The sequence below is a fragment of the Motacilla alba genome, chromosome 25 (assembly GCF_015832195.1).
Source record: "Motacilla alba alba isolate MOTALB_02 chromosome 25, Motacilla_alba_V1.0_pri, whole genome shotgun sequence".
Classification (NCBI taxonomy): domain Eukaryota; kingdom Metazoa; phylum Chordata; class Aves; order Passeriformes; family Motacillidae; genus Motacilla; species Motacilla alba.
Window position 1 is genome coordinate 165,098 of NC_052040.1, and position 24,513 is coordinate 189,610.

The 24,513-nt window shown below is 60.6% G+C and overlaps 3 protein-coding genes across 6 annotated transcripts; 1 reads left to right on the forward strand and 2 right to left on the reverse strand.

Moving 5' to 3' along the window:
- Positions 1 to 500: 500 nt before the first annotated feature.
- Positions 501 to 4,719, forward strand: LOC119711682 (nascent polypeptide-associated complex subunit alpha, muscle-specific form-like). 3 transcript variants are annotated; one of them, XM_038162142.1, is made up of 6 exons: positions 501 to 562; positions 1,605 to 1,808; positions 2,322 to 2,423; positions 2,769 to 2,807; positions 3,514 to 3,614; positions 4,118 to 4,719. In XM_038162142.1, exons 1-6 carry the CDS (start codon positions 508 to 510, stop codon positions 4,142 to 4,144), a joined length of 528 nt encoding a protein of 175 aa, XP_038018070.1. In that variant the 5' UTR covers positions 501 to 507; the 3' UTR covers positions 4,145 to 4,719. The 3 variants fall into 3 exon arrangements, with proteins under 3 accessions (XP_038018070.1, XP_038018068.1, XP_038018069.1); XM_038162140.1 differs by lacking the exon at positions 501 to 562 and having other exon boundaries at positions 621 to 1,808; XM_038162141.1 differs by lacking the exons at positions 501 to 562; positions 2,769 to 2,807 and having other exon boundaries at positions 621 to 1,808.
- Positions 4,720 to 5,477: 758 nt separating this feature from the next.
- On the reverse strand, positions 5,478 to 17,972 carry VANGL2 (VANGL planar cell polarity protein 2). 2 transcript variants are annotated; one of them, XM_038162138.1, is made up of 9 exons: positions 17,911 to 17,972; positions 13,295 to 13,432; positions 11,722 to 11,983; positions 11,481 to 11,601; positions 9,220 to 9,827; positions 8,483 to 8,619; positions 8,211 to 8,346; positions 7,345 to 7,576; positions 5,478 to 6,757 (listed from the first exon to the last, which is right to left on the reverse strand). In XM_038162138.1, the coding sequence occupies exons 3-9, from the start codon at positions 11,790 to 11,792 to the stop codon at positions 6,497 to 6,499; spliced, it is 1,566 nt and encodes a 521-aa protein (XP_038018066.1). In that variant the 5' UTR covers positions 11,793 to 11,983; positions 13,295 to 13,432; positions 17,911 to 17,972; the 3' UTR covers positions 5,478 to 6,496. The 2 variants fall into 2 exon arrangements, with proteins under 2 accessions (XP_038018066.1, XP_038018067.1); XM_038162139.1 differs by having other exon boundaries at positions 17,925 to 17,969.
- Positions 17,973 to 20,998: 3,026 nt separating this feature from the next.
- LOC119711575 (helix-loop-helix protein 1-like) lies at positions 20,999 to 22,683 on the reverse strand. Its single transcript, XM_038161945.1, has one exon. The coding sequence runs from the start codon at positions 22,519 to 22,521 to the stop codon at positions 22,168 to 22,170; it is 354 nt and encodes a 117-aa protein (XP_038017873.1). The 5' UTR covers positions 22,522 to 22,683; the 3' UTR covers positions 20,999 to 22,167.
- Between the last annotated feature and the right edge of the window lie 1,830 nt (positions 22,684 to 24,513).

The following is a 24,513-nucleotide window of genomic DNA, read 5'->3' on the forward strand; positions in this document are numbered from 1 at the left end:
TCCATGGGATTACTCCATGGAATGGAGAAACTATCCTATGGGATGGAGAAATAATTCCATGAGGTGGAGAAATTAATCCAATGGGGTGGAGAAACTAATCCTTTGGATTTCTCCGCGGAATGGAGAAATGATTCTATGGGATGGAAAAATAATTCCATGGGGTGGAGAAATGGATCCATGGGATTCCTCCATGGGGTGGAGAAATGGTTCCATGGGATGGAAAAATAATTCCATGAGGTGGAGAAATGAATCCCATGAGCTGGAGAAACAAGTCCATGGGATTCCTCCATGGAATGGAGAAATGATTCTATGGGATGCAAAAAAAATTCCATGGGGTGGTGAAACGAATCCATGGGGCGGAGAGACGATCCATGGGGGGGAGAGAGGACCTCAGGGGATGGTTTTCACCGGTTCCTCCCCCGATTTCACCACCTTCACTCTCCAACCGCCGCTTCCGCCAGGGGAAAGGGGAAGGAAGGCGGCTCCGAGGGGCCGGGGTGGGGCAGGATGGGCCCGAGGGGCTTTGGGGGGTTCTGCCTCGCCCTGCTCTGCTCTGGGGCCGGTGAGTGGGGCCGGGGGGGCTCGGGGTGTGGGGCTGGAGTGAGGATGAGGAGGACGAGGAAGAGGAGGGGGCTGGAGGCAGCGGGTGCAGCTCAGGGAGGTCCCTGTAGGGCTTTTTCTGGATGTTAAGCTCAGGTTTGGGTTGAGCCCGGCTCTGCTGAGCCTGGTTTGGGTTCCCAAGGGGGTTTCGGGGTCTTCTGAGCTGTCCCAGCTCCCCAAATCCACCCCAGCCCACCCCAGGGGAGTGCCAGGAGGGGCTTTGGGACCGTTTTGGGTTGGTTTTGTTGGTTTTGACCTTGGCAGGGCCACGCACGGGACTTGGATGATCCTGGTGGGTCCTTCCACCTGGCACCCCCCGATTCCATGCCCCAGATCGGGGCATTTTGGGGTATTTTGGGGTATTTTATGATTCCCTGCTGGTGCACAGCCCCAAAACCTCCTGGGTTTCGGAACAGCCCCAGCTTGGCCCCAAGCCCCGTTTTCCACTGCGAGAAACCCGACGGGTTTGGGGTTTTCGTTGTTGGGGGTGAGGCGTGAAGCCCACAGGATGTGGGGCCGCTGCTCCGCTCCAGCTCAGCCCCCTCGGGGAGCCGTGGGACCTCCTGAGCTGGAAAACCCCCCCCGGATCATCCACCCCAACCCCAGGCCACCCCAAAATCAATCCCAAAATCCCGCCCGCTGTCTGGAAGGGGTCTCCAAACCCTCCTGGAGGTTTTGGGGTCGGGGTCGTTGCCGGGGGAGCTCTTCCAGAGCCCCAAAACCCTCTGAGGGCAGAATTTCCTGGGTCTCCATCCCAAATCCCGCCTGGAACATCTCCGGCCGCCCCTGGGATCCCGTCCCCGCTCCCTCGGAATTCCCGGCCTTTCCCTCCCTCTCCTCTTTCCCAAAATTCCCTTTTGAGGCCCCTCCTGACCTTTGGCCCTCTGGCGATGTCCCCAGACTCTGTCCCACGTCCCCTGAGGTGACGTCGGGGTGGATATTCCCATTCCCCACCCCTGAATTTGGGGGACAGCGGGCAAATCCCAAATCCCGCGAATTCCCAGCTCTCGGCTTCCAGGAAGAGCAGTCGGGGGACGGGAATGTCACCGAGGAGACCCCGGAGGGGACGCGGGACCTCCTGGAGCCACCAGGACACCCCAGCACGGCCACCGGGGACGGGGGCGCGGTGACAGCGTGGCCGAGGGTCGCCACGAGCCCTCCTCCGAGCCTTGGGGACCTCGCGGTGACGCCGGCGGGGAACCAAACCCGTGAGTTCCACAGGAAGGGAGGGAGGTGGCACTGTCACCAGGGACCTGTCACCATCGTGGGGACGTGGCATTGTCCCCAAGGATTTGTCACCATCAATGGGAGGTGGCACTTTCACCAGGATTTGTCACCATTGTGGGGAGGTGGCACTGTCCCCAAGGATTTGTCACCATCGATGGGAGGTGGCACTGCCCCCAGGATTTGTCACTGTCATGAGGAGGTGACACCACCTCTGGGGAACCTGTCACCCCCTTGAGGGATGTGCCACCCCCTTCACGACTTGTCACCTGCCTGGTGGACGTGTCACCACTCCGGAGGAGGTGTCACCACTCCGGAGGAGGTGTCACCACTCCGGAGGACCTGTCACCATCCCAGGTGGTTTGTCACCATCCTTGGGGACGTGCCACCACCCCGGGGGACCTGTCACTCTCCTGGGGGACCTGTCACCCTCTCAGCGGACCTGCCACCACCCTGGAATGTCCCAAACCGCCCCCCGGTCCCCTCTGTCCCCACAGGAACCTCCTCGGGTGTCCCAGCCCGCTACTGGTCCCCCGTCATCTTCGTGGCACTGGCCCTGCTCGTGCTCTTTGTCACCTACCGGAGGAACAAGGACAAAGGTCAGACCCTCACCCCTGCACCCCAAAAACCCCAGAGGCCACCACCCCTAAATTCACCCCAAATTCCCCCAAATTCACCCCTAATTCCCCCAAATTCATCCCAAATTTCTCCAAATTCACCCCAAATTTCCCCAAATTCATCCCTAATTCCCCCAAATTTCCCCAAATTCATCCCAAGTTTCCCCTAATTAATTCACCCCAAATTCATCCCAAATTCATCCCAAATTTCCCCAAATTCCCCCCGAATTTCCCATCTGACCCCCAATTTGCCTTTTTGGGGTCCCCTCTGCCCTTTCCTGCTCCATTTCACCCATTTTTGGGGTTTTGGGTCTGTTGGGGTCGCAGGGCTCCGGGACGGGGCCGCGAGCGGCAGCGACTCCTCGGGTGAGCCCTGGGATCCGGGGTCCTTTCTTTTACTGGGGTGTTTCATTTTATTGGGGTGTTTCATTTTAGTGGGGTGTTTCATTTTATTGGGGTTTTTCATTTTAGTGGGATATTTTATATTTTGTTTTATTGGGATATTTTAATTTATTGGGGTGTTTAGTTTTATTGGGGTGTTTTATTTTATTGGGGTATTTAGATTTTACTGGGATATTTTATATTTTATTTTATTGGGGTATTTTATTTTATTGGGGTTTTTGGTTTTATTGGGGTATTTTGATTTTATTGAGATATTTTATATTTTATTTTATTGGGATATTTTGATTTTATTGGGATATTTTATATTTTATTTTATTGGGATATTTTATTTTGTTGGGGTATTTTATATTTCATTTTATTGGGGTGTTTGATTTTATTAGGGTGTTTGATTTTATTGGGGTGTTTTATATTTTATTTCATTGGGGTATTTCATTTTATCGGGATATTTTGATTTTACCGGGATATTTTATATTTATATTTTATTGGGGTGTTTGATTTTATTGGGATATTTTTTCTGGGATATTGAATTTTTAGGGGATTTTTTTGATATTTAATTTTATTGGGATTTTTTTCCTTTTTATATTTAATTTTATTGGGATTTTTTTTTCCGGGATATTTAGTTTTATTGGAATCTTTGATTTTATCCGGGACATTCACCCTTCCCCTGCAGATCTGGGGGCTCTGGTCCAGCCCCACACCTGCGACTCCATCCCAAAAATCCCGGAGGTCACCGAGACCCCCTTGGAGCAGCCCGACCCTCCCCAGGCCCCGGTACTGCGGGAAGGGAATTCCCGGGAAAAATTCCTGGGAAAAGGGGAAAATTCCTGGGAAAAAGGGAAAATTTCTGGGAAAAAGGGAATTCTGGGATAAAAGGAATTCCTGGGAAAAAGGGAAAATTCCCGGGAAAAAGGGAATTCTGGGATAAAAGGAATTCCTAGGATAAAGGGAAAATTCCTGGGATAAAGGGAATTACTGGGAAAAAAAAGAAAATTCCTGGGAAAAAGGGAAAATTCCTGTGAAAAGGGGAATTGCCGGGATAAAGTGAATTCCTGGGAAAAAGGGGAAAATTCCTGGGAAAAAGGGTATTCCGGGGATAAAAGGAATTACTGGGATAAAGGGAAAATTCCCAAGGGACAATTACTGGGAAAAAGGTAATTCCCAGGATAAAGGGACAATTCCTGGGGAAAATGGACAATTCCCGGGATAAAGGGACAATTCCCGGGATAAAGGGACAATTCCAGCCTCTCCCAATTCCCAGTTTTCCTCCTCCCCAGCCGGATTCACCCCCGGGAGGCTCCTGAGGGTCCCAGGGTGGCCCCAGGGGCTCCCGGGCTCCCCCGGGGACACGAGGCCACCCCGAGGTCCCTCCGGCGTCCCCCGCGCGAGGAACAGCACGAAAAGCGGGATTTTATCCCAAAAATCCCTGGAATTTCTCTGCCGGGACACGCAGCCTCCTCTGGCGTTTCCCCCCGCGTGTTTCGGGGCGCTTCTGGGGGATCTGGGGTGGGATGAGCACAAAAGGAGTTGGGCTGCGACCCCAAACCCTCGGCCCCAAAAATCCCAAGGTTTTGGCCCCACAGATCCCAAAATTTTGGCTCCGTAGAGCCCTAAACTTTAGTGGGAAACACCCCAAACCCTGGCCTCATAAATCCCGAATCCTTGACCCCACAGACCCCAAATCCTTCACCCCAAAGACCCCAAATCCTTGGCCCCAAAGACCCCAAATCCTTCACCCCAAGGACCCCAAATCCTTGACCCCACAAACCCCAAACTGTTTTCCCCACAAATCCCAAAACTTTTCCCTGTAGACCCCAAATCCTTGACCCCACAAACCCCAAATCCTTGGCCCCAAAAACCCCAAATCCTTGGCCCCACAGACCCCAAATCCTTGGCCCCACAGACCCCAAATCCTTGGCCCCAAAGACCCCAAATCCTTCACCCCAAGGACCCCAAATCCTTGACCCCACAAACCCCAAACTGTTTTCCCCACAAATCCCAAAACTTTTCCCTGTAGACCCCAAATCCTTGGCCCCAAAAACCCCAAATCCTTGGCCCCACAGCCCCGGAGCCGAAATAAATTAAAATTAAAAAAAAAAAAAAGGAAAAAAAGTCAAAACAGATTTATTTTATTAAAAAAAACCAAAATTGTACAATTTTAGTTCCTCTATGAAAAAAAAAAAAAAAACAAAACAAAAAAAAAACCCAAAAAACAACCGAACACCAACGGAAAAAAATTCCTACCACTGCCGGAACGCTCCGACCCGCTGCGAAAATCCGGGAAAATCCAAGCTTTCTTTATATATTAAAAACCATTAATTTGACATTTTACAACTTTCTACACGCATGCACAGAAATCTCGGCTCTGCGGGAAAACAAGATCCAAACCCAAGCCCGACAACGGAACCAAAGAAAGGGAATTTCCATCTCCCGAAACTCCCGGGTGGAATCGGGAACTCCCCACCCCTCCCAGGAAGATCCATCCCCCCACTTTTTGTAGGAAAATGCCCCAAAATGGGCTCCCCGTTGAGATTCCCCCCAAAAAAATTCCCCCCCCAAAATTCCCAAAAAAAACGGGGATTTCCTGGAATTTCGGTGGGGATGGATCCCATTTTGCTACTGGTGCTTACTGGGGAAGCCTCCCCTGGCTCCAAACTCCCCCTTTTTAGTGCTTAGGATAAAATCGACCCCAAAAACCCGACCCCGAAACGCCGCCCTGGAATGAAACCCGGCCCTTCCGGCCCCGCCAGGCTGGAGGTGGAAGTCGGAGTGGGGGAAAAAAAAAAATAGGAAGGAAAAAAATTGGGAATAAAAATTCCAAATCCATCCGTGAGGTATTTGCGAGCTTAAAAACAAAACCAGGAGAAGGCAGAAAAAAAATATCCCGATGGGAATTCTGTGGGATCACCACGGGGCCGCCCCATTGAGGGGACCTCGTTGACATCTCCCGGAGCTCCTCGGGGTTACGGATCCGGGATGACTCCGACGGCGCCGGGAAGCCCCACGGAGACGCCGCTGGAATTTGGGATGCGGATCCCCTCAGGAGCAGCAAAACCCACCCCAAAAAAACCCTCCCAAAACCTCAATTCAGCCCTCGGCTCCTCCAAAAAAACCCCAGATTTCCGCTCGTTTTTCCTAAAAAAATCCACCGGCAGAGGCGAGGAGGACGCTCCCAAAAGCTGGGATGCAGCGGGGAGCTTCTCCACAGCAGCCACGGATCCTGGAGATGATTCCAAAACCTTTCCCCCTCACCCAAGAGATTCCCTTGGGATCCCAAGGCCAGCCCCGGGGCCGGGCAGTGGTTTAAGGCCAGAGCCAGGACAGTTGTCCAGGAGAAAACGGACAGGAGCAGGAGGTCGGTGGGACCTGGAGCTGCCCCCGGACGCTGGTGAAGAAGGAAGTTGGGAATTCTTGGAATTAGCCCTTGAGTTACGGCTCCAAAGGATCCGGATTTTGGGAACGAGGAGGAGGAGGAGGAGGAGGAGGAGGAGGAAAAGGGGCTCAGCCACCTCAAGAAAGGACGAGTGGTCATGATCCCAGCAAGGCGGCGGAGCCGGCAGCGGCTTTCCCGGTTTTCCGCGGCCTGGCGGCGCCGGAGGAGCCGAAGCGGGAGATCCGGAGCCGGAAGGATTCGGGAAAAGTCCCATCCCGGCCGATCACACCGAGGTCTCCGACTGCAGCCTCATGATGAACTTGTGCGACTTGGGGTCCACGAACTCCTCGGAGAGCTTGAAGAAGGGGATCTTCTTGGTGGACACCACCAGGCTGAAGTCCTGGCGCTTCAGCACGAAGACCACGCCGTCCTTGAGGCCGTTGGTCACCGGCTCCTCGCTGACCAGCGTCCACTGCTTGGCCAGCCAGCGGTCCTTGTGGTACTGGATGGTGGGACCGGCCGTCAGGTACCGCTCCAGGAAGGCCTTGGGAAAGGGGAAGGACACGGGAACGTCACCTCCGCGTGGCCCGGCCCAGCTTTCGGGTTTTGGAGGGAAAACGACCCCGTGGTGCTGCTTCGGGGATTTTTGGGGATGGATCCTGGGATTGTCCGGGTTGGGAAAGAGCTCCAAGGTCATCGAGTCTGAGCTGGGGGGCAATCCCCACCTGCCCACCCAGAATTCCAGGAATTCCTCGGACACCTCCCGGGGTGGCCACTCCAACCCTCCCTGAGCCCCTTCCAAGGCCTTTCCAGAAGGGATTTTCCCAAATTTCCCACCCTGAGCCTCCCTTGGCACAGCCCGAGGCTGTTCCCTCTTGTCCGGTCCCTGTTTCCTGGGATCAGATCCCAAATTCCCCCTGGAAGATCCCAAATTCCCCTGGATCCCCCTTTCCTCCAGGCTTCGGCTCCCTCAGGACTCTCCATTCCCTTCTCCAGCTGCTCCAGCCCCGTTCCCAGCTCCCCGCCAGAAGAACCCAACCCCACCTGGCTCCAGCCCCTCCTTTTCCCGACGGGACGATCCCAAACGGGACAAAAACCCCACCCAAACCCCGCCGGGGCGGCCCCGCGCACCTTGGGGGTCATGTCGTGGGTGATGCAGAACTCCAGGTGCTGCAGGATGCTCTCCATGGTGTGGTAGGGCTGCTGCTTGGTGGTCCTCAGGTACTTCTGCATGGCGCGGGCCATGGAGGCAAAGATGGCCTGGGCGGCCTCGCGCGGGTCCATGATCTCCCGCGGGTTCTTCTGGTCCTCCTCCTGCAGCCGCTTGATGTGGGTGAAGGCCTCTTCCACCGCCACCACCAGCCTGCCGGGAGAGGCGGGAAAACCCGAGGATTTGGGATGGGAAAACCCCCTGGATTTGGGATGGGAAACCCCTTGGATTTGGGATGGGAAACCCCTTGGATTTGGGATGGGAAACCCCTTGGATTTGGGATGGGAAACCCCTTGGATTTGGGATGGAAACCCCTTGGATTGGGATGGGAAACCCCCTGGATTTAGGATGGAAACTCTCTTGGATTTGGGATGAAAACCCCCATGGATTTGGGATGGGAAACCCCTTGGATTTGGGATGAAAAACCCCTTGGATCCGGGATGGGAAACCCCTTGGATTTGGGATGGGAAACCCCCTGGATTTAGGATGGAAACTCTCTTGGATTTGGGATGGAAAAACTCATGGATTTGGGATGGGAAACCCCTTGGATTTGGGATGGGAAACCCCATGGATCCGGGATGAAAATCTTGGATCTGCCGGGATCTACTCAAACGGACAAAGGAACCCGAGCTTCAACCAACTCGGCGGAAGATCCATCCAAACAACCGCCCTCGGGATGAGCAGGGATCGCCCCCCCCCCCCCGGAAGCTCCCCATCCATGGAAAACCTGGAAGGAGCCCCCCACCGCGGCATTCCCGAGGCGGGGAATCCGCGGATCCTTCCGCACCTGGCGCGGCGTTTCCGCACCCGGCGCTCGTGCTCGGCCTCCTCGTAGTAGAACTCGTTGTGGCTGTTGTCGCGCCGCCGCGCCGCCGCCGCGATCACCGCCCGCGACTGCCCCGTGGAGTTGTTGGTGGAATTCTCTGCGGGGGCCGCCCGAAGCGGGGGTGAGCTCGGGGGAAGCACCCCAAAAAAAATTCCGGAGGGGAACGCGAGGGTGGGGACGGAGAAACGGGAGGAGAAGGAGAGGGGAAGCCGAGGGGAAAGGGGGAATCTCACCCTCGCCGAGGGAGTAGACCTTAAAGCCGGACATTTTCTTGGAAAGGACGGATTTTGGAAGGTTGAGGAGGGCGGGGTTGTAGACCGGGAAGTCGTGGTAGTAATTCTCCAGGATCCACACGGCCGCTCGCTGGATGCTGGGGGGAAACACCAGGAGCACGGGGAGAGGGGGGGACGCGTGAGGGGGACACACACTGAGGGACAGCGGGGGCTGGAAGGGAATTCCCGGGAAAAAATGTGCCTGCCCCATTCCTGGAAGTGTGCAAGGTCGGGTTGGAGCCGCCTGGGATGGTGGGAGGCGCCCCTGCCCACGGATCTTTAGGGTCCTTCCAACCCCAACCGTTCCGTGATTCCATAGATTCCCAGAGAAAAGAGCTCCAGGATCACCGAGTCCGAGCTGTGCCCGATCCCGCCTTGGTCATCCAGAGGAATTCCTCAGACACCTCCAAACCTCTCTGAGCCCCTTCCAAGGCCTGGCCTCCCTTTCCGGGAGGAATTTTCCCAAATTTCCCCGCCCTGGCACGGCTTGAGGCCGTTCCATCTTGTCCCGACCCCGTTCCCTGCGATCAGATCCCAAATTCCCCCTGGAAGAGCCCAAAATCCCCCTTTCCTCTGGGCTGATCCCTTCCACTCCCTCAGAACATCCCCACGCCACCCCTCGCCACCTTTCCCACGGGAAAAAAAATCCCTATTCCCACCACGGCAGCGCCCCACCCGGCCACCGGGGCCGCGCCCACCTGAGGTGGCCGACGTTGTAGAAGCGGCTGGCGCCGTCGGCCGAGCGCACGGCCTTGAGCGTGAACTGGGGCTGCAGCTGCCGCAGCTCCAGCAGCACCACGGCCAGGTAGTGGACGAAGAGCAGGGCGTCCACCAGGGAGACGGCGAACTGCACCACGCCGCGGTAGTTGCGGTCCCGCGAATCCAAGATCCGCACGCCGTAGAAGAGCCAGTAGGAGACGACCAGCAGGAAAACCAGCACCATCAGCAGGGCGCGGAAGACGAAGACGCGCGGGAAGAAGGCTTTGGGGCGGCGGAAGAACAAGGCCCAGCTGCCCAGCAGGAGGATGAGGAGTTTGAAGGCCACCGAGATGAAGAGCCCCTCGCAGGGAGTCCCGCAGGGCTCCAGCTCCTCCCGCCACAGCAGCTGCGGGAGGAGGAGGAAGGCCAAGGGCGTGAGGAAGGCCAGCAGCGCCAGGGCCACGCCCAGGGCCACGCCCAGGTGGCGGGAGCAGTCCAGGTGGGCGCTGTCCTCCATGTCCTTGGTGATGCGCGTGAGGTCATCGTGGGAGATGCTGTGCTCTGACGTCCCCGTCACCACCGTGGTGGTCTCGCCCCAGTTGTCGTCCTGGGGAGGGGACAGGGGACATTCCGAGGGGTGGCTCCATGTCCCACCTGTCCCAGGTGGCCCCCTCACCTCCAGAAGCTCCCACTGACCACCCAGGTGTCATCCTGAGCAGGGGACATTCCGAGGGGTGGCTCCGTGTCCCACCTGTCCCACCTCACCTCCAGGAGCTCCCACCCACCACAGCTCCAAACCAGGAATTGTCACCCTCGGGAGGTGACAGGGGACATTCTGAGGGGTGGCTCCGTGTCCCACCTGTCCCAGGTGGCCCCCTCACCTCCAGGAGCTCCCACTGACCACCTAGGTGTCATCCTGAGCAGGGGGACATTCCGAGGGGTGGCTCCGTGTCCCACCTGTCCCACCTCACCTCCAGGAGCTCCCACCCACCACAGCTCCAAACCAGGAATTGTCCCCCTGGGGAGGTGACGGGGGACATTCCACGGGGTGGCCCAAAATTCCTCCAACCCCACAGGGACATTCCCAAACCCCCGTCCCACCTCCACGCCGGGAGCGCTCCCCGGAGCCATCGCCCTCCTCAGGGCGGAGGAACCTCAGCCCGGGCCCGGGAGAACGGCGATTCCGCCGGGAATTTTCCCTCCGGGAAAGCTCCGGCTCCAGCAGGAGCAGCTTTGGGATCAGGAAGCTCTGGCAGGAGCAGCTTTGGGATCGGGGAGCTCCCGGATTTCCTGGCAAACCCCCCCGGCTGGCAGGGCCAGCAGGAACACGCCCGGCACGCCCCCACACCGCTGCCCGCGCCGGGAAGGCTGGGAACGCTTGGGAATTGTCGGGAATTGTCGGGAATGGCTCCGGACAGGCCCTTCCCTGCTCCAGAAGCCCCTCTCCCGGCCAGAGAGGCGACAAAAATCCCGGATTCCTCCCCGCTGGATTCCTTCCCCCGCTCCTGTCCGTGTGTCTTTCCCTCATCCTGGTTTTGGGCACTGGGACATTCCTGGGATTTGGGGTTTTTTTTCCGTGTCGGAATTTTCCCCACAAATTCCTGCCAGAAAACCGGGAGATTCCTCCCTGCGAGGGCGCCTGGCACAGGTTTTTCCACGGATCCCCCGCCCTTGGAAGCGCCCAGTTCCAGCTTGGAGCACCCTGGGATAGCGGGAGGCGCCCCTGCCCGTGGGATGATCCTCAGGGTCCCTTCCAAACCAATTCCACGGCTCCATGAATTTCCTTCCAGAGGGCAAAGCGGAGCCTGGGGCGCCCCAGCGGGACGGGAAGGGCGGCTCTGGGAGCCCCATTCCCAGGAAAAGCCGCCGGAGAGGGAACATGAAAAGCGCCGGAGCCGCCGGCGTGGGCGGACCGGGAGAGGATGAAAGGCCAGGATCAGGCTCCGTGGAGTCCGGAGGAATTCCAGAATTCGGGAACGAGGGGCACCAGGGGCGGGGCAGCCTCCCCCGTTCTATCCGGGCGGGAATTTGGGGCAAATCCTCGAGGTTTGGGTCCATCGGGGCCGGATCCCGGGGGCGTTTTCCAGCCCTGGCTTTTCCCCAGGCGCCGCCGGAGCCGCGTCTCCTTTCATTTTCTCATTTTCTCATTTTCCCGGGACCGGCCCGACCGGCCGGACCGCTCCGCCGGGAAATTCCGCCGGGAAGCTCCCGGAGCCCGCTGGGATCCCTCCCTCGGGCTTCCAGCCCTTTCCCCGCTCACCCTCTCGTCCCCCCGCGTGGATTCGTTGTCCAGCAAAGGCTCTCCCGGCGCTTGGATCGTCACCGATTTGTCCCCACGCGTCCCATCCCGGCTCTTGGAGCGGTGCCGCTCCCGCCGATCCCTGGGAAAAGCGGGAAAGGAGTGGGAAAAGTGGGGGGAAAAAGCGGGAAAAGTGGGATTGGGGACCCACCGGGATGGGGACACCCGTGAAAAGCGGGGACAGGGAATCCGGGCGCCTCACCTGTGCTTGCGGGAGCTGCGGGAATGGCCGGATTTGTAGGAATACCCGGAATACTGCGACTCGTTGTCCATGGCGTCGGAGCGCCGGGGCTTGTGGCGCTCCAGGATGTGGGATTTGGGCTTTCCCGGGAGAGCGGCCAGGGCCTCCTTCAGCGGGGGCTTCTTCAGGCCCAGGGGCACCTTCAGGAAGTCGACCGTGACCTTGAGGGGCTCAATCTTGTCACCTTGGCGGGGCCTCGCTCAGGAGAAAAGGACGCGCCCGCCTGCGGGGACGCGCGGGGGGCGTCACTGGGCACGGCCCAGTACAGCCCAGTACGGCCCAGTACGGCCCAGTACAGCCCAGTATGGCCCAGTACGGCCCAGTACAGCCCAGTATGGCCCAGTACGGCCCAGAACGGCCCAGTATGGCCCAGTATGGCCCAGAACGGCTCAGTATGGCCCAATACGGCCCAGAACGGCCCAGTATGGCCCAATACGGCCCAGAACGGCCCAGTATGGCCCAGAACGGCCCAGTATGGCCAAGAATGGCCCAGTACAGCCCAGTACGGCCCAGTACGGCCCAGAACGGCCCAGTACGGCCCAGTAAAGCCCAGTATGGCCCAGAACGGCCAAGAATGGCCCGGTACGGCCCAGTACGGCCCAGTATGGCCCAGTATGGCCCCGAGCCCCTCCCATCCCTGCATCCCATTCCCTGGTGGGAAATGGGGCCGGGAAAGGGGATTTGGGATGGGCAGGGAGAGGGGATTTGGGATGGGCAGGGAGAGGGAATTTGGGATCTGGGGCTGTGTCCCCCCCCTCCTCGGGAATCTGGGAATGCTGGATTCCATCGGGACGATCCTGCTGAACCCTGCTGCCTTTTCCCGGGGGTTTTGGGGGCATCTGGACGCCCCAATCCCGCAGTTCGGGAGGCCCCAGCCGCCTCTGGGAGCCATCCCAGCTTCCCAGGTTTCCATGGAAATCCCGTTCCCACCAAACCAACCCCAAAAGCCCCTCGGGCCCCTCTTCCAAGGCCCCGGGAAAGGGGGAGAAGGGGTCAAGGAGGCGCAAAGGGGGACGAGGGGGGAATTCCTTTGTCCGGAATTCCGGATGATCCCACACGGATCTCCATGGAAACCGAGGCCTTTCCCCGCTCCCGCTGTCGTCCAGGAGACGGGAATGGGGCCGGGAGACACTGGGGGTCCCAGTAACCCCAGTAAGGGCAGGATCCTGTCCCAGTATCCCCAGTAATGAATGGATCCTGTCCCAGTAACAGATGGATCCTGTCCCAGTAATCCCAGTAAGGGCCGGATCCTGTCCCAGTATGCCCCAGTACCCCAGTAAGGGCTGGATCCAGTCCCAGTATCCCCAGTAATGGATGGATCCTGTCCCAGTAACGGATGGATCCTGTCCCAGTAATCCCAGTAAGGGTTGGATCCCTGTCCCAGTATCCCCCGTAACGGATGGATCCGGTCCCAGTATCCTCAGTAACGGATGGATCCGGTCCCAGTATCCCCAGTAACGGATGGATCCGGTCCCAGTATCCCCAGTAACGGATGATCCGGTCCCAGTATCCCCAGTTTTCCCAGTTCACTCACCGGGCGGCTCCGGCGGCGGTGGCTCCGTCCCGGCGCTCACCGAGGCCTTTGGAGCGTCCGGAGCCTCCGGAGGGGCCGGCATCGGAAACGGGCCGGGCATGGGGGGCTGCTCACGGCACGGGGGGGGCCGCCCTGGAGCTGCGAGAGCCAAACGACGGGAATTCGGGAGCTCTTCCCAAATTCCTGAATCCCGCCGATTCCCCAATCCCGCTAAATCCCAATTCCCGCCAAATCCCAACTCCCGCCGATTCCCGAATCCCGCCAAATCCCGAATCCTGCCAATTCTCAATCCCGCCAATTCTCAATCCCACCAAATCCCAACTCCTGCTGATTCCCGGATCCCGGCGCTTGGGAATTCCTCGGGAGCACCACGGAAAAGCTCTTGGACACCCCACCCCAGGCGTCCCGAAATTTTTGGGAATCGTCGTCCTGGGTGATCGGCTGGGAGAGATTTGGGATTTTCCAGGAATCCCTGAGTTTTCCCCAAATCCCGGTGTGAAGTGAACTTGGGGTTCTCCAGAAATCCCGGGGTTTTCCGTGAATCCCAGGATTTTCCAGGTATTCCGAGGTCTCTTGGACCCAGCCAAAATAAATTTGGGATTTTCCAGGAATCCATGAGTTTGCCAGGGATTATCCCCATCCCAGCAGTTTTCCAAAGGGAATTCGGGAATTCCAGCAGGAATCCGGGACCCTGGAGCTCCTCGTCCTCTCGTTCCAGCAGGAAAAAAAAAAGGGATTTTTCTTGGAATCTTTTCCAGCAGAGCCGGTTCCACAGCCCTGGAAAAGTCGGGAATAGATTCCCGGACTCTGGGAGACGCCGGGAGCCAGAGCCGGATGCAAAAGAGGAGGAGGAAAATTCCCATTTTTTAATCCTGGGATGATCAAAGCTCCCAAAAAACCCCCCCAGGGCCGGAGAGGCTTCGCCATTCCCGACATCTTCAAGTCCAGGCTGGAATTTTTCCCGGGATGGGGCTCGGGATCAAAGCCCTGAACCTCAAATCCAACGTTTGGGATTCGAATATTCGCAAAAAAAGCCAAAAAAATTAAAAATAAAAAACCAGATCCAAGCGTTTCCGGACGAAAAAGCTTCTTCCCAACGGCTCCAGAGGGAGAATTCCAAGAGGGAAATCCGCTCCTTCCCGATCCGGGGCTCTGGGAAAGCTGGGAATGAGTTTTCCTGGGAAAAACCCCACTTGGGGAAGGAGAATCCGGCGGATGAAGGATCCGGGATTCCCGTCCTGAGGAACCGGGGAGGGCTGGGAATGGGGTGGGAGCGCCCCAAGGCTCCTTTGCCAGGAGAATCCAACTCCGGGGTCCAGTCGGGAATCCGGGATGTGCTTCCAAAGGGAGCGGGGTGGGAATCCCAGAATCCTGGCGTTGTCCAGGCTGGGAAAGATCTCCGAGGTCCCTGAGTCCAAGCTGGGATGGATCAACATCCGAATTCCTCCAGGGATGGGGATCCAGCCTTTCCTGAGCCCCTTCCGATCCTTCCCAACCCTTTTTCCAGGGAAAAATCATCCCAGATTTCCAGCCCTGGCACAGCTCAAGGCCGTTCCCTCTTGTCCTGCCCCCATTCCCTGGGATCAGATCCCAAATCCCCCCTGGCAGATCCCAAATCCCCCCTGGATCCCCTTTTCTCCAGGCTGAGCCCCCCCAGCTTTCCCAGGATTCCCATTCCCATTTCCAGCTGCTCCAGCTGCGTTCCCAGCCCTGGAAATTCCCACTTCCCTTCCCAGCCCCTTTTTCCATGAGGGTCCAACAGCACTGCAGCACCTGGAAAACCGAATCCCGCAGCTGGAGGATCCCGGAATCCCAAATTCCCAGCAAAAAATAAAATTCCAGGATTCCGGAATTCCCACCCCCCACGTCCATAAATTTCCCCATCCCAGATTCCTGGGGAACACTCAGGATTCCCTGGAGAAATCCCAAATCCCATCTCCCCGTCCCTTCCCTAATTCTCCTTATCCCGAATTCCTGGGGAATTGCTCAGGATTCCCCGGAGAAATCCCAAATCCCATCTCCCCATCCCTTCCCTAATTCTCCTCATCCCAGATTCCTGGGGAACGCTTGGGATTCCCAGGAGAAATCCCAAATCCCATCTCCCCGTCCCTTCCAACAACCCCAAGGGCGCCCCAAAGCCGCTTCCAGGCGGCTCCGTGGGATTTTGGGAAGGACCATCCCGCAAATCCGCGTCCTCGCTCGGAATTCCGACATTTTCTCCAGGAGAGACCCCAAAATCCCGATTCCTGCCGCCAGAGGACACCTGGATCGCCCAGGATTGGGGTTCGGATCCGTGAGATCTCTCCTCCAGCAGCTCCCGATCCTCTGGGATCCCCCCAATCCACGATCCACGCCCTGGATCCCCGAGAAGCGGCGCGGGGACGGGATCCGGCGGGATCCGGGAGCGCTGGGACGTTCCCATCCCCATCCAGGGATCCTGCAGGGCAGCGGGGCTGAGGCTCCTCGGGTTTGGGGCGGAATTCCGAGCCGGGAATTCCCGAGTCCCTTCCCAGGCCTCTTCCCGGACAATAAATCCATAAAAGCTCCGCAGGGCTTGGGAAACTCATCCCAAATCCCGAATTAAGCCGGATCCGCCACCTCGGGGCTGCTCCCTCCGGCCCCATTGTCTGCCGGCAGCCGGGGAAAAACAAGGAACCTTCCCACGGGATCATTCCAGGGGCCGGGATGTCCCCAGCCCCTCTGGAATAGCGGCGGGGGGGACACGGGGTGACCTGGCCCTCCAAGCGGCCGCCCCCGGGCCCCCCTCTCCGGCCGCCGCCTGTTAATTGTTAATTGTTCATTAATTAAATCATCCGAGCTTCACAAAGCCGCCGGAAAATCCTCGGGATCCCGCCGGACTCCCAGCCCGATCCTCGGATTCCCGCGGCGCTCCTCCCGGAGAAGATTGGAAATTTTCCGAAATCTCCTTTTTTCCCCCTTGTTTTTCTTGTCGTTGTTTTGATTTCTTTCTGTTGTTTTGTTGCGCTTTCACCTCCGCCCGCGGCGGGAAGAGGATCCCAAGGGAAAATCCATCCCGGGCCGGGCTCCGGGAACTCCCCGGCGGCTCCAGGGCGGCTCCGCCAGGAACCGGCTCCGGATCCGGCCGGGGCTGTCCCGGGGCCGGCGGCGGCGGGAACGCCCGGCACAGGGACCCCGGGCGGCGGGGGGACAGCGGGGACAGGGGGGGACAGCGGGGGGACACGGGGGACACCGGGAACGCCCGGCACAGGGACCCCGGGCGGCGGGGGGGACAGCAGGGACAGCGGGGGACAGGGAGGACACGGGGGACAGCGGGGACAGGGGGGGACAGGGGGACACGGGGAACGCCCGGCACAGGGACCCCGGGCGGCGGGGGGGACAGCGGGGGACACGGGGGACAGGGGTGGACGGGGGACACGAGGGGACACGAGGGGACAGGGGGGGACAGGGGGGACACGGGGGACAGCGGGGACACTGGGGGACAGAGGGACACGGGGAACGCCCGGCCCAGGGACCCCCGGGCGGCGCGGAGGGCGGGGGACAGCGGAGACAGGGGGGGACAGAGGGACACGGGGGACACGAGGGGACAGGGGGGGACAGGGGGGTACACGAGGGGACAGCGGGGGACACGGGGGACAGCGGGGACACCGGGCACGCTCGACCCAGGGACCCCCGGGCGGAGGGGAGGGCGGGGGGACAGCGGGGGACAGCGGGGGACACTGGGGGACAGAGGGACACGGGGGATACGAGGGGACAGGGGGGAACACGGGGGACAGCGGGGGACACAGGGGAATACTGGGGGACAGCGGGGGACAGCGGGGGACGGGGGGGACACTGGGGGACACTGGGGGACACGAGGGGACAGCGGGGGACACAGGGGAATACTGGGGGACAGCAGGGGAAAGCGGGGGACCGCGGGGGACACCGGGCACATCCCGGCCCAGAGACCCCCGGGCAGCGGGCAGGGCATGGGGACAGCGGGGGACAGCGGGGGACACGGGGGACACGGGGGACACCCCGGCCCAGGGACCCCCGGGATGGTCCCTGCCGGGGATGAGGACAGCGGAGACAGCGGGGGGGGGGACACCCCAGGGACACGGGGGACACCCCGCAGGTGATGGGGAGGGGACACACAGGGGACAGCGGGGGACATGCCGAGGGTGATGGGGACACCGGGGACACCGCGCAGGTGATGGGGGGGACACAGGGGACACCGCGCAGGTGACGGGGACACCGGGGACACCGGGGACGCCCCGCAGGTGCCCCCGGCACGGGCACAAAGCGCCCCGAGGCCGCCGCCGGCGGCGGCGGGGGGGATTCAGGGCGTCCCGGGGGTCGCGTCGCGCCCCGAGGAGGCTCCAGCGGAGCCCCCAGCCCCGAAGGGTCCCCGGGGGGGTTCCCGGGGGGTCCCATCGCCCCCTCCCCAGCCGGGACCCCCCCCCCGTCCCCAGCGCCGGGCTCGGGGCTGCAGCCGCCGCCGCCACCAGCCCAGGAAAAGCCGCGGCTGCCGGGGCCCTTCCCGCGGGGGAGCGCGGCCCCGGCCCGGCCCCGCTCCCCCGGCAGCGCCGGGGCCGGTTCCGCACGCCGGGACCCCCCCCGGGAGCGGCCCGAACCCCCCCGGTGCCCCCCGCACTCACCATCGCCGCCGCACCTTTGTGCGCGTCCCCCCCGCACCCGAACCCCGGCGGCGGCGGCGGCGGCGGCGGAGGAGGAGGAGGAGGAGGAGGAGGAGGAGGAGGAAGAGGAGGAGGAGGCGGAGGAAACCCCGGCTCCCCCCGGAGCCCCCCCCGAGCCCGGCCCCGGAGCCCCCCCCGCCCCCGCTCCCGCCCATTGTCTGCGCTGCGCGCTGCCGGCGCCGCTGCGGGGCCATTGTTCGGGGCGGGGGGACACCCGGGGACCCCCCCGATATTCGGGAGCCCCCCTCCGAACTCCCGGGGACCCCCCAGGCCGGGGGGGATTTGGGGTGAGGAGGCGCTTTTTTAGGGGAGGGGGCGTTTTTTGAGGAGGGTCCCCCAGTTCTTGGGGAGGGGGCGGCGTTTTTGGGGGATGAATCCCCGCTTTTGGGGGGCAATGAGGCTTGAGCCCCCGCCTCGTGTCACCCCCCCCGCTCGGAGCTCCTCCGCGTGGGTCCCCAAGGGGTCTCCGCACCCCAAAATTGTCCCCAAAGGGGTCTCAGCACCCCAAAATTGCCCCCAGGGGGGTCTCAGCCCACGGGGGGGGGGGGGGGGGGGGGGGGCACAGCCGGGGTGCTTCCACCTTGTTTTGGGGTTTGGGGAGGGATTTTGAACCCCTTAAACCCCCCCAAAAAACCCGGGGGCCGGCTCCTGGCTCCGCCCGAGCTCCCCCCGAGTTTGGGGTGTCCTGGGGGGGGGTCCGCCCGAGCCCCCCGCGTTTGGGGTCACGCCCGACCCTCAGCCCCAGCGGTTCCGGGGTGCGTGGGAGCGGCTGGAAGACCCCAGCCCCATCCCTGCGGATCTGGGGGGGCACGGGACACACCCGGGGACCCCCAGCCCCCCGCAGAGCCAGGGGGGTGGCAGGGAGTTTTTGGGGGGCTCAGGGCCAGGAGCACCCCCCGAGCCAGCAGAGGCCGCTGGGGACACGCGGGGGTCGCTGGGGACACACGGGGGGCTCCAGCACCTTCAGCCCCCCCAAAGAGAGGGACCCCAAATCCCCCCGAGCCCCCCAGGGCCGCCCGGGGGTCCCCAAAGCCTGCGGAGCGCGGGGGGGGGGCGCGGCCGCTGCCCGGAACAGCCGAGCGCTCAATGGGCGAGGGTGGGAACGCGCTGGCCACGCCCCCCGAGGCGCTGGCCAATGGCGTGAGGCGGGGGCAGAGAGGCGCGCTGCCATTGGTGGGATTGAAATGCGTGCTCGGGGCTCAATGGGGAGGAGGGGCCGGAGGGGAAAGGGGCGGGGGGGGGGATCGGGATTTTGGGGGGATTTTGGGGTTTTTGGGGTTTTTGGGGGGATTTGGGGAGAGGGGATTTTGGGGCTGGGGGCTGTGGGGCGATGGGAAAGAGGATATGGGGCTGGGGGCGGTGGGGCAGGGAGATTGGGGGGGAATTATGGGGCGGGGGGCGATGGGGTTATGGGGCTGTGGGCTCAGTGCCCGACCCCATTGTTGTGGGGTCTGTGGGGGGGGTCCCTGGTGACCCCATTGTTGTGGGGTCTGTGTGGGGGATCCCTGGTGACCCCATTGTTGTGGGGTCCGTGCCGGGGGGGGTCCCAGGGCCGCCCCCGCAGCTGCCCCGGGGCGCTCCCGCCCCGCTCCGGGGATGATTTATGGGGTCGGGGGTCGTTCCCCGGGATGATTTATGGGGTCGGGGGTCGTTCCCGGCCAGATGGGGCTGCGGCAGCTGGGAAGGGGCGCTCGGCCCCACCCCGGGCCTTTATGGGGCCGCCCCGCCCCTCCGAGGGCTGCGGGAGGGGACACGGCCCTAAAGGGGTTTGGGGACACGGAGCCCTAAAGGGGGTTTGGGGACACTGAGCCCTAAAGGGGTTTGGGGTTCCCAAAGTGAGGGGAGGGATGTCCCCAAATTAGGGGGAGGTGACGGGGGGGGGGGACAGGGGGCGATGTCCCCAAATTAGGGGGGGGGACAGGGGGCGATGTCCCCGAATTGGGGAGGGGGTGGCAGGGCTGGTGGGGCCCGGCAGGGGGCGCTGCTGTCCCGGCGGCGGTTGGGGACACTGGGGACAATCCTGGGGACATTGGGGACACTCCTGGGGGGACACTGGGGACAATCCTGGGGGACACTGGGGACACCCCTGGGGGACATTGGGGAAAATTTGGAATAGGGGAAATGGGAATAGGGGGGAAAATGGGAATAGGGGAAATGGGAATAGGGGAAAACGGAATAGGGGAAAATGGGGAATTGTGCCGGGAAAGCCCTGGAGGGGCCCGGACGAGGGGCGGGAATTCCCAATCTGTCGGGCCGGAATCTCAATGAGGGCCCAGAGTTCCCTTTGTGAGGGGGACAATGGGGCCAGATGGGGACGGGGCCCCAAAGGGGTTCGGGACCTGCCGGGACGGGGAAAACCGGCCCTAAAGGGGACTGGAATGGGAAAACCGACCCTAAAGGGGAGTGAAGATGGGAAAACTGACCTTAAAGGGGACTGGGAATGGGAAAACCGACCCTAAAGGGGACTGGGAATGGGAAAACCGGCCCTAAAGGGGACTGGGAATGGGAAAACCGACCCTAAAAGGGACTGGGAATGGGAAAACCGACCCTAAAGGGGATTGGGAATGGGAAAACCGGCCCTAAAAGGGACTGGGAATGGGAAAACCGACCCTAAAAGGGATTGGGGATGGGGAAAGGGCCCTAAAAGGGTTTGGGGATGGGGACAGGGCCTTTTCCTTTTCCCCGCAAAAGTGCACCAGGACACAGTGGATAAGTTAATAATAATAATAATAATAAATAAATAATAATAATAAATAATAAATAATAATAATTCTCAATAAATAAATTAATTCCATAAATATCCTCATGGCACGGAGACGGGGGCAGGGAAGGGTTTGGGGGGAAAAGGGGGAGCCGGCCCCGGGAATTCCTGCTCCAGTTCTCCGGGAATTCTGCTCCCAGTTCCTCGGGAATTGCGGCTCCGACCTTTTGGGATTTGCTGTCCCAAATCCCTGGGATTTGCAGCTCCGTTCCTCTGGGGATTTCGGCTCCATCCCCCTGGGAATTGCTGCTCCAGTTCCTCAGGAATTGCTGCTCCAAACCCCTGGGAATTGCTCTTCCAAACTTTAGGGTTTTGCTGCTCCAACCCTTTGGGATTCGCTGTCCCAATCTCTGGGATTTGCAGCTCCGTTCCTCTGGGAATTTTGGCTCCATCCCCATGGGAATTGCTGCTCCAGTTCCTCAGGAATTGTGGCTCCACCCTCTGGGATTTGCTCTTCAAAATTTTTGGGATTTGTGGCTCCAACCCTTTGGGATTTGCGGCTCCAACCCTTTGGGATTTGTGGCTCCATCGCTCTGGGATTTGCAGTCCCCGGTCTCTGGGATTGGCTCTTCCCTCCCTCCGGAATTGCTGCTCCAGTTCCTCCGGAATTGCTGCTCCAAAGCCCTGGGAGCAGGGCCGGGGGGGGCAGGGTGAGCACGCGGACGGACGGACGGACGGACACAGGGATGGACACGTGGACACATGGACAGACACATGGACAGGTCAGACGTCCAGGACGTGGTTCAGGTGGAGATGTGGCAGACGGCCGGGTGGACACACAGATGGACACAGGGATGGACAGACGGACACACAGATGGACAGACGGACACCTCAGACATCCAGGACGTGGTTCAGGTAGGAGATGTAGCAGACGGCCGGGTGGACACACGGACGGACACAGGGATGGACGGACAGTCAGACATCCAGGACGTGGTTCAGGTGTAGCAGACGGACAGACGGACACAGGGACGGAGGGACGGACAGGTCAGACGTCCAGGACGTGGTTCAGGTAGGAGATGTAGCAGACGGCCGGGTGGACACAGGGATGGACAGACGGACACAGGGACGGACGGACGGACAGGTCAGACGTCCAGGATGTGGTTCAGGTGTAGCAGACGGACAGACGGACACAGGGACGGACGGACGGCCAGTCAGACGTCCAGGACGTGGTTCAGGTAGGAGATGTAGCAGACGGCCAGGCGCAGGATCTCGATCTCGGACAGTTTCTTGTCGGGGGGCAGCGTGGGCAGCAGGGACGGACGCACGGACGGACAGACGGACACAGGGACAGACAGACGGACACCTCAGACGTCCAGGACGTGGTTCAGGTAGGAGATGTAGCAGATGGCCAGGCGCAGGATCTCGATCTCGGACAGTTTCTTGTCGGGGGGCAGCGTGGGCAGCAGGGACGGACGCACGGACGGACAGACGGACACAGGGACAGACAGACGGACACCTCAGACGTCCAGGACGTGGTTCAGGTAGGAGATGTAGCAGATGGCCAGGCGCAGGATCTCGATCTTGGACAGTTTCTTGTCGGGGGGCAGCGTGGGCAGCAGGCGCCGCAGCTCGGCGAAGGCCACGTTGAAGGCCTCGACGCGGATGCGCTCGCGCGTGGCGTGCGCCGTGCGGTACTTGGCCGTGGCGCGCCGCCGGCGCCGCCGCTCCTCGCGGCTCAGCGGCTCCTTGCCCGCCGGGCCCGCACCGGCACCGGCACCGGCACCGGCACCGGCACCGGCCCCCGGCGCGGGCTCGGGCTCGGGGTGAGCCGAGGGGACGGAGAGGGAGGAAGGCTCCGAGTTCAGCATCATCGTCGCGGGGGAGAGGGGACGGCGGCAAAGGGATCCCGGGGAGAGATCCAAAGGGATCCCGGGGACAGATCCAAAGGGATCCCAGGGACAGCAGCAAATGGATCCCGGGGAGAGATCCAAAGGGATCCTGGGGAGAGATCCAAAGGGATCCCGGGGACAGATCCAAAGGGATCCCAGGGATAGCAGCAAAAGGATCCTGAGGATTTGGGGACAGATCCAAAGGGATCCCAGGATTTGGGGACAATTCCAAAGCGATCCCAGGGACAGATCCAAAGGGATCCCAGGGACAGCAGCAAAAGGATCCCGAGGATTTGGGGACAGATCCAAAGGGATCCCGAGGATTTGGGGACAGATCCAAAAGGATCCTGAGGATTTGGGGACAGATCCAAAGGGATCCTGAGGACTTGGGGACAATTAAAAAGGGATCCCGAGGATTTGGGGACAGATCCAAAGGGATCCCGGGGTTTGAGGACAATTCCAAAGGGATCTCGGGGACAGATCCAAAGGGATCCTGGAGTTTGGGGACAGCAGCAAAGGGATCCTGGGGACAGATCCAAACAGATCCCGGGGTTTGGGGACAGCTCTGCTGATCCCGGGGACTTGGGGACAGCAGCAAAAGGATCCTGGAGTTTGGGGACAGCTCCAAAGGGATCCTGGGGGTTTGGGGACAGCTCTGAACTAATGGTGGGAATTTGGGGACAATTCCAAGCTGATCCCGTGGATTTGGGGTCACGTCCGGGTGTTTTGGGGTCGCCTCCGAGCTGGTCCCGGGGGTTTTGGGGTCACCTCAGCAGGAGAAGTGCCCGGATTTGGGGCGCCCGTCCCCGGCTCCCAGCGAGGCCGGTGGGGATCCTCCTCCTCCTCCTCCTCATCACATCCCAGCCGGGACTCGGGGCCTTTTCCTCGGGAATTCCGCGAGGAAACTTCCCCGGGGATGGATCCGGGAGCGCGGCCGGAGGCAGAGGAAGGGGATCGAGTTTTCCCCTGGTTTTGGGGTTCGGGGTCAGGATGCGGCTCCGGAGCCCTCGGGGGTCAGATCCCGGCGGGTCTGGAAAAGAAGGATCGGGAATTTCGGCTCCGGGTGGGAAAGGAGCCGGCAGAGGCGTCAAAATAAAATAATTAAAGTGAAATCATGATTAAAAAGAAAATAAAGTAAAACAAGGCAAGATCAAATAATGGAATGAAATGAAACAGAATGGAATGGGATGAATAAAATAAAATAAAATAAAATAAAATAAAATAAAATAAAATAAAATAAAATAAAATAAAATAAAATAAAATAGAATAAAATAAAATAGTAAAGGATTTTCCACAGCTTTTCCCTGTCAAATCCCGTCTACTTTGGGAAACAAACTCAGGGAATTCCAGCTCCCGGAAGGAAAAGGATCCCCGAGAAGCTCGGGGAATTTGGGGAGCTGGAAAAGCTCCGGGAATTCGGGGGGGTGGAAAAGCTCCGGGAATTTGGGGAGCTGGAAAAGCTCCGGGAATTCGGGGGGATGGAAAAGCTCCGGGAATTCGGGGGCCGGGAAAGCTCCGGGAATTCGGGGCCGGGGCCCCGGGGCTCTCCGGAGGTGGCAGGTGGCGGATGCGCGGCGGGGGCGGGGCGGGCTTTGTGTCGCAAATGAGCCCCGTCTGTCCCCACGGCTGGCCCTGCTGGCTGTCCCCGCGGCTGTCCCCATCGCCTGTCCCTCTGTCCCCCCCCGGCTGTCCCCCCTGCCTGTTCCTCTGTCCCCCCCAGCTGTCCCCTCCTGGCTGTTCCCTCTGTCCCCCCCTACCTGTCCCTCTGTCCCCCTGTCCCTCTGTCCCTCTGTCCCCCTGCCTGTCCCCCTGTCCCCTCTGTCCCCCCCTGCCTGTCCCCCTGTCCCCCCCCGCCTGTCCCTCTGTCCCTCTGTCCCTCTGTCCCTCTGTCCCGTCTGTCCCGTCTGTCCCCGCTGGCTCCGCTCCCGGCAGATGGAGCGGCCGCAGCTGCTCCCGGGAATCCGCCGGGAATCC

Excerpts from the sequence above, each read along its gene's own strand:
- LOC119711682 (XM_038162140.1), top strand. The coding sequence starts at position 1,109 with ATGTGGGGCCGCTGCTCCGCTCCAGCTCAGCCCCCTCGGGGAGCCGTG. Across the intron at positions 2,424-2,768 it reads CCGGAGGAACAAGGACAAAG|GGCTCCGGGACGGGGCCGCG; the intron begins GTCAGACCCTCA and ends TTGGGGTCGCAG. Across the intron at positions 3,615-4,117 it reads CCGACCCTCCCCAGGCCCCG|CCGGATTCACCCCCGGGAGG; the intron begins GTACTGCGGGAA and ends CCTCCTCCCCAG.
- VANGL2 (XM_038162138.1), bottom strand. The coding sequence starts at position 11,792 with ATGGACAACGAGTCGCAGTATTCCGGGTATTCCTACAAATCCGGCCAT. Across the intron at positions 8,620-9,219 it reads TACAACGTCGGCCACCTCAG|CATCCAGCGAGCGGCCGTGT; the intron begins GTGGGCGCGGCC and ends GTTTCCCCCCAG. Across the intron at positions 8,347-8,482 it reads GGTCTACTCCCTCGGCGAGG|AGAATTCCACCAACAACTCC; the intron begins GTGAGATTCCCC and ends CGGCCCCCGCAG.
- LOC119711575 (XM_038161945.1), bottom strand. The coding sequence starts at position 22,521 with ATGATGCTGAACTCGGAGCCTTCCTCCCTCTCCGTCCCCTCGGCTCAC.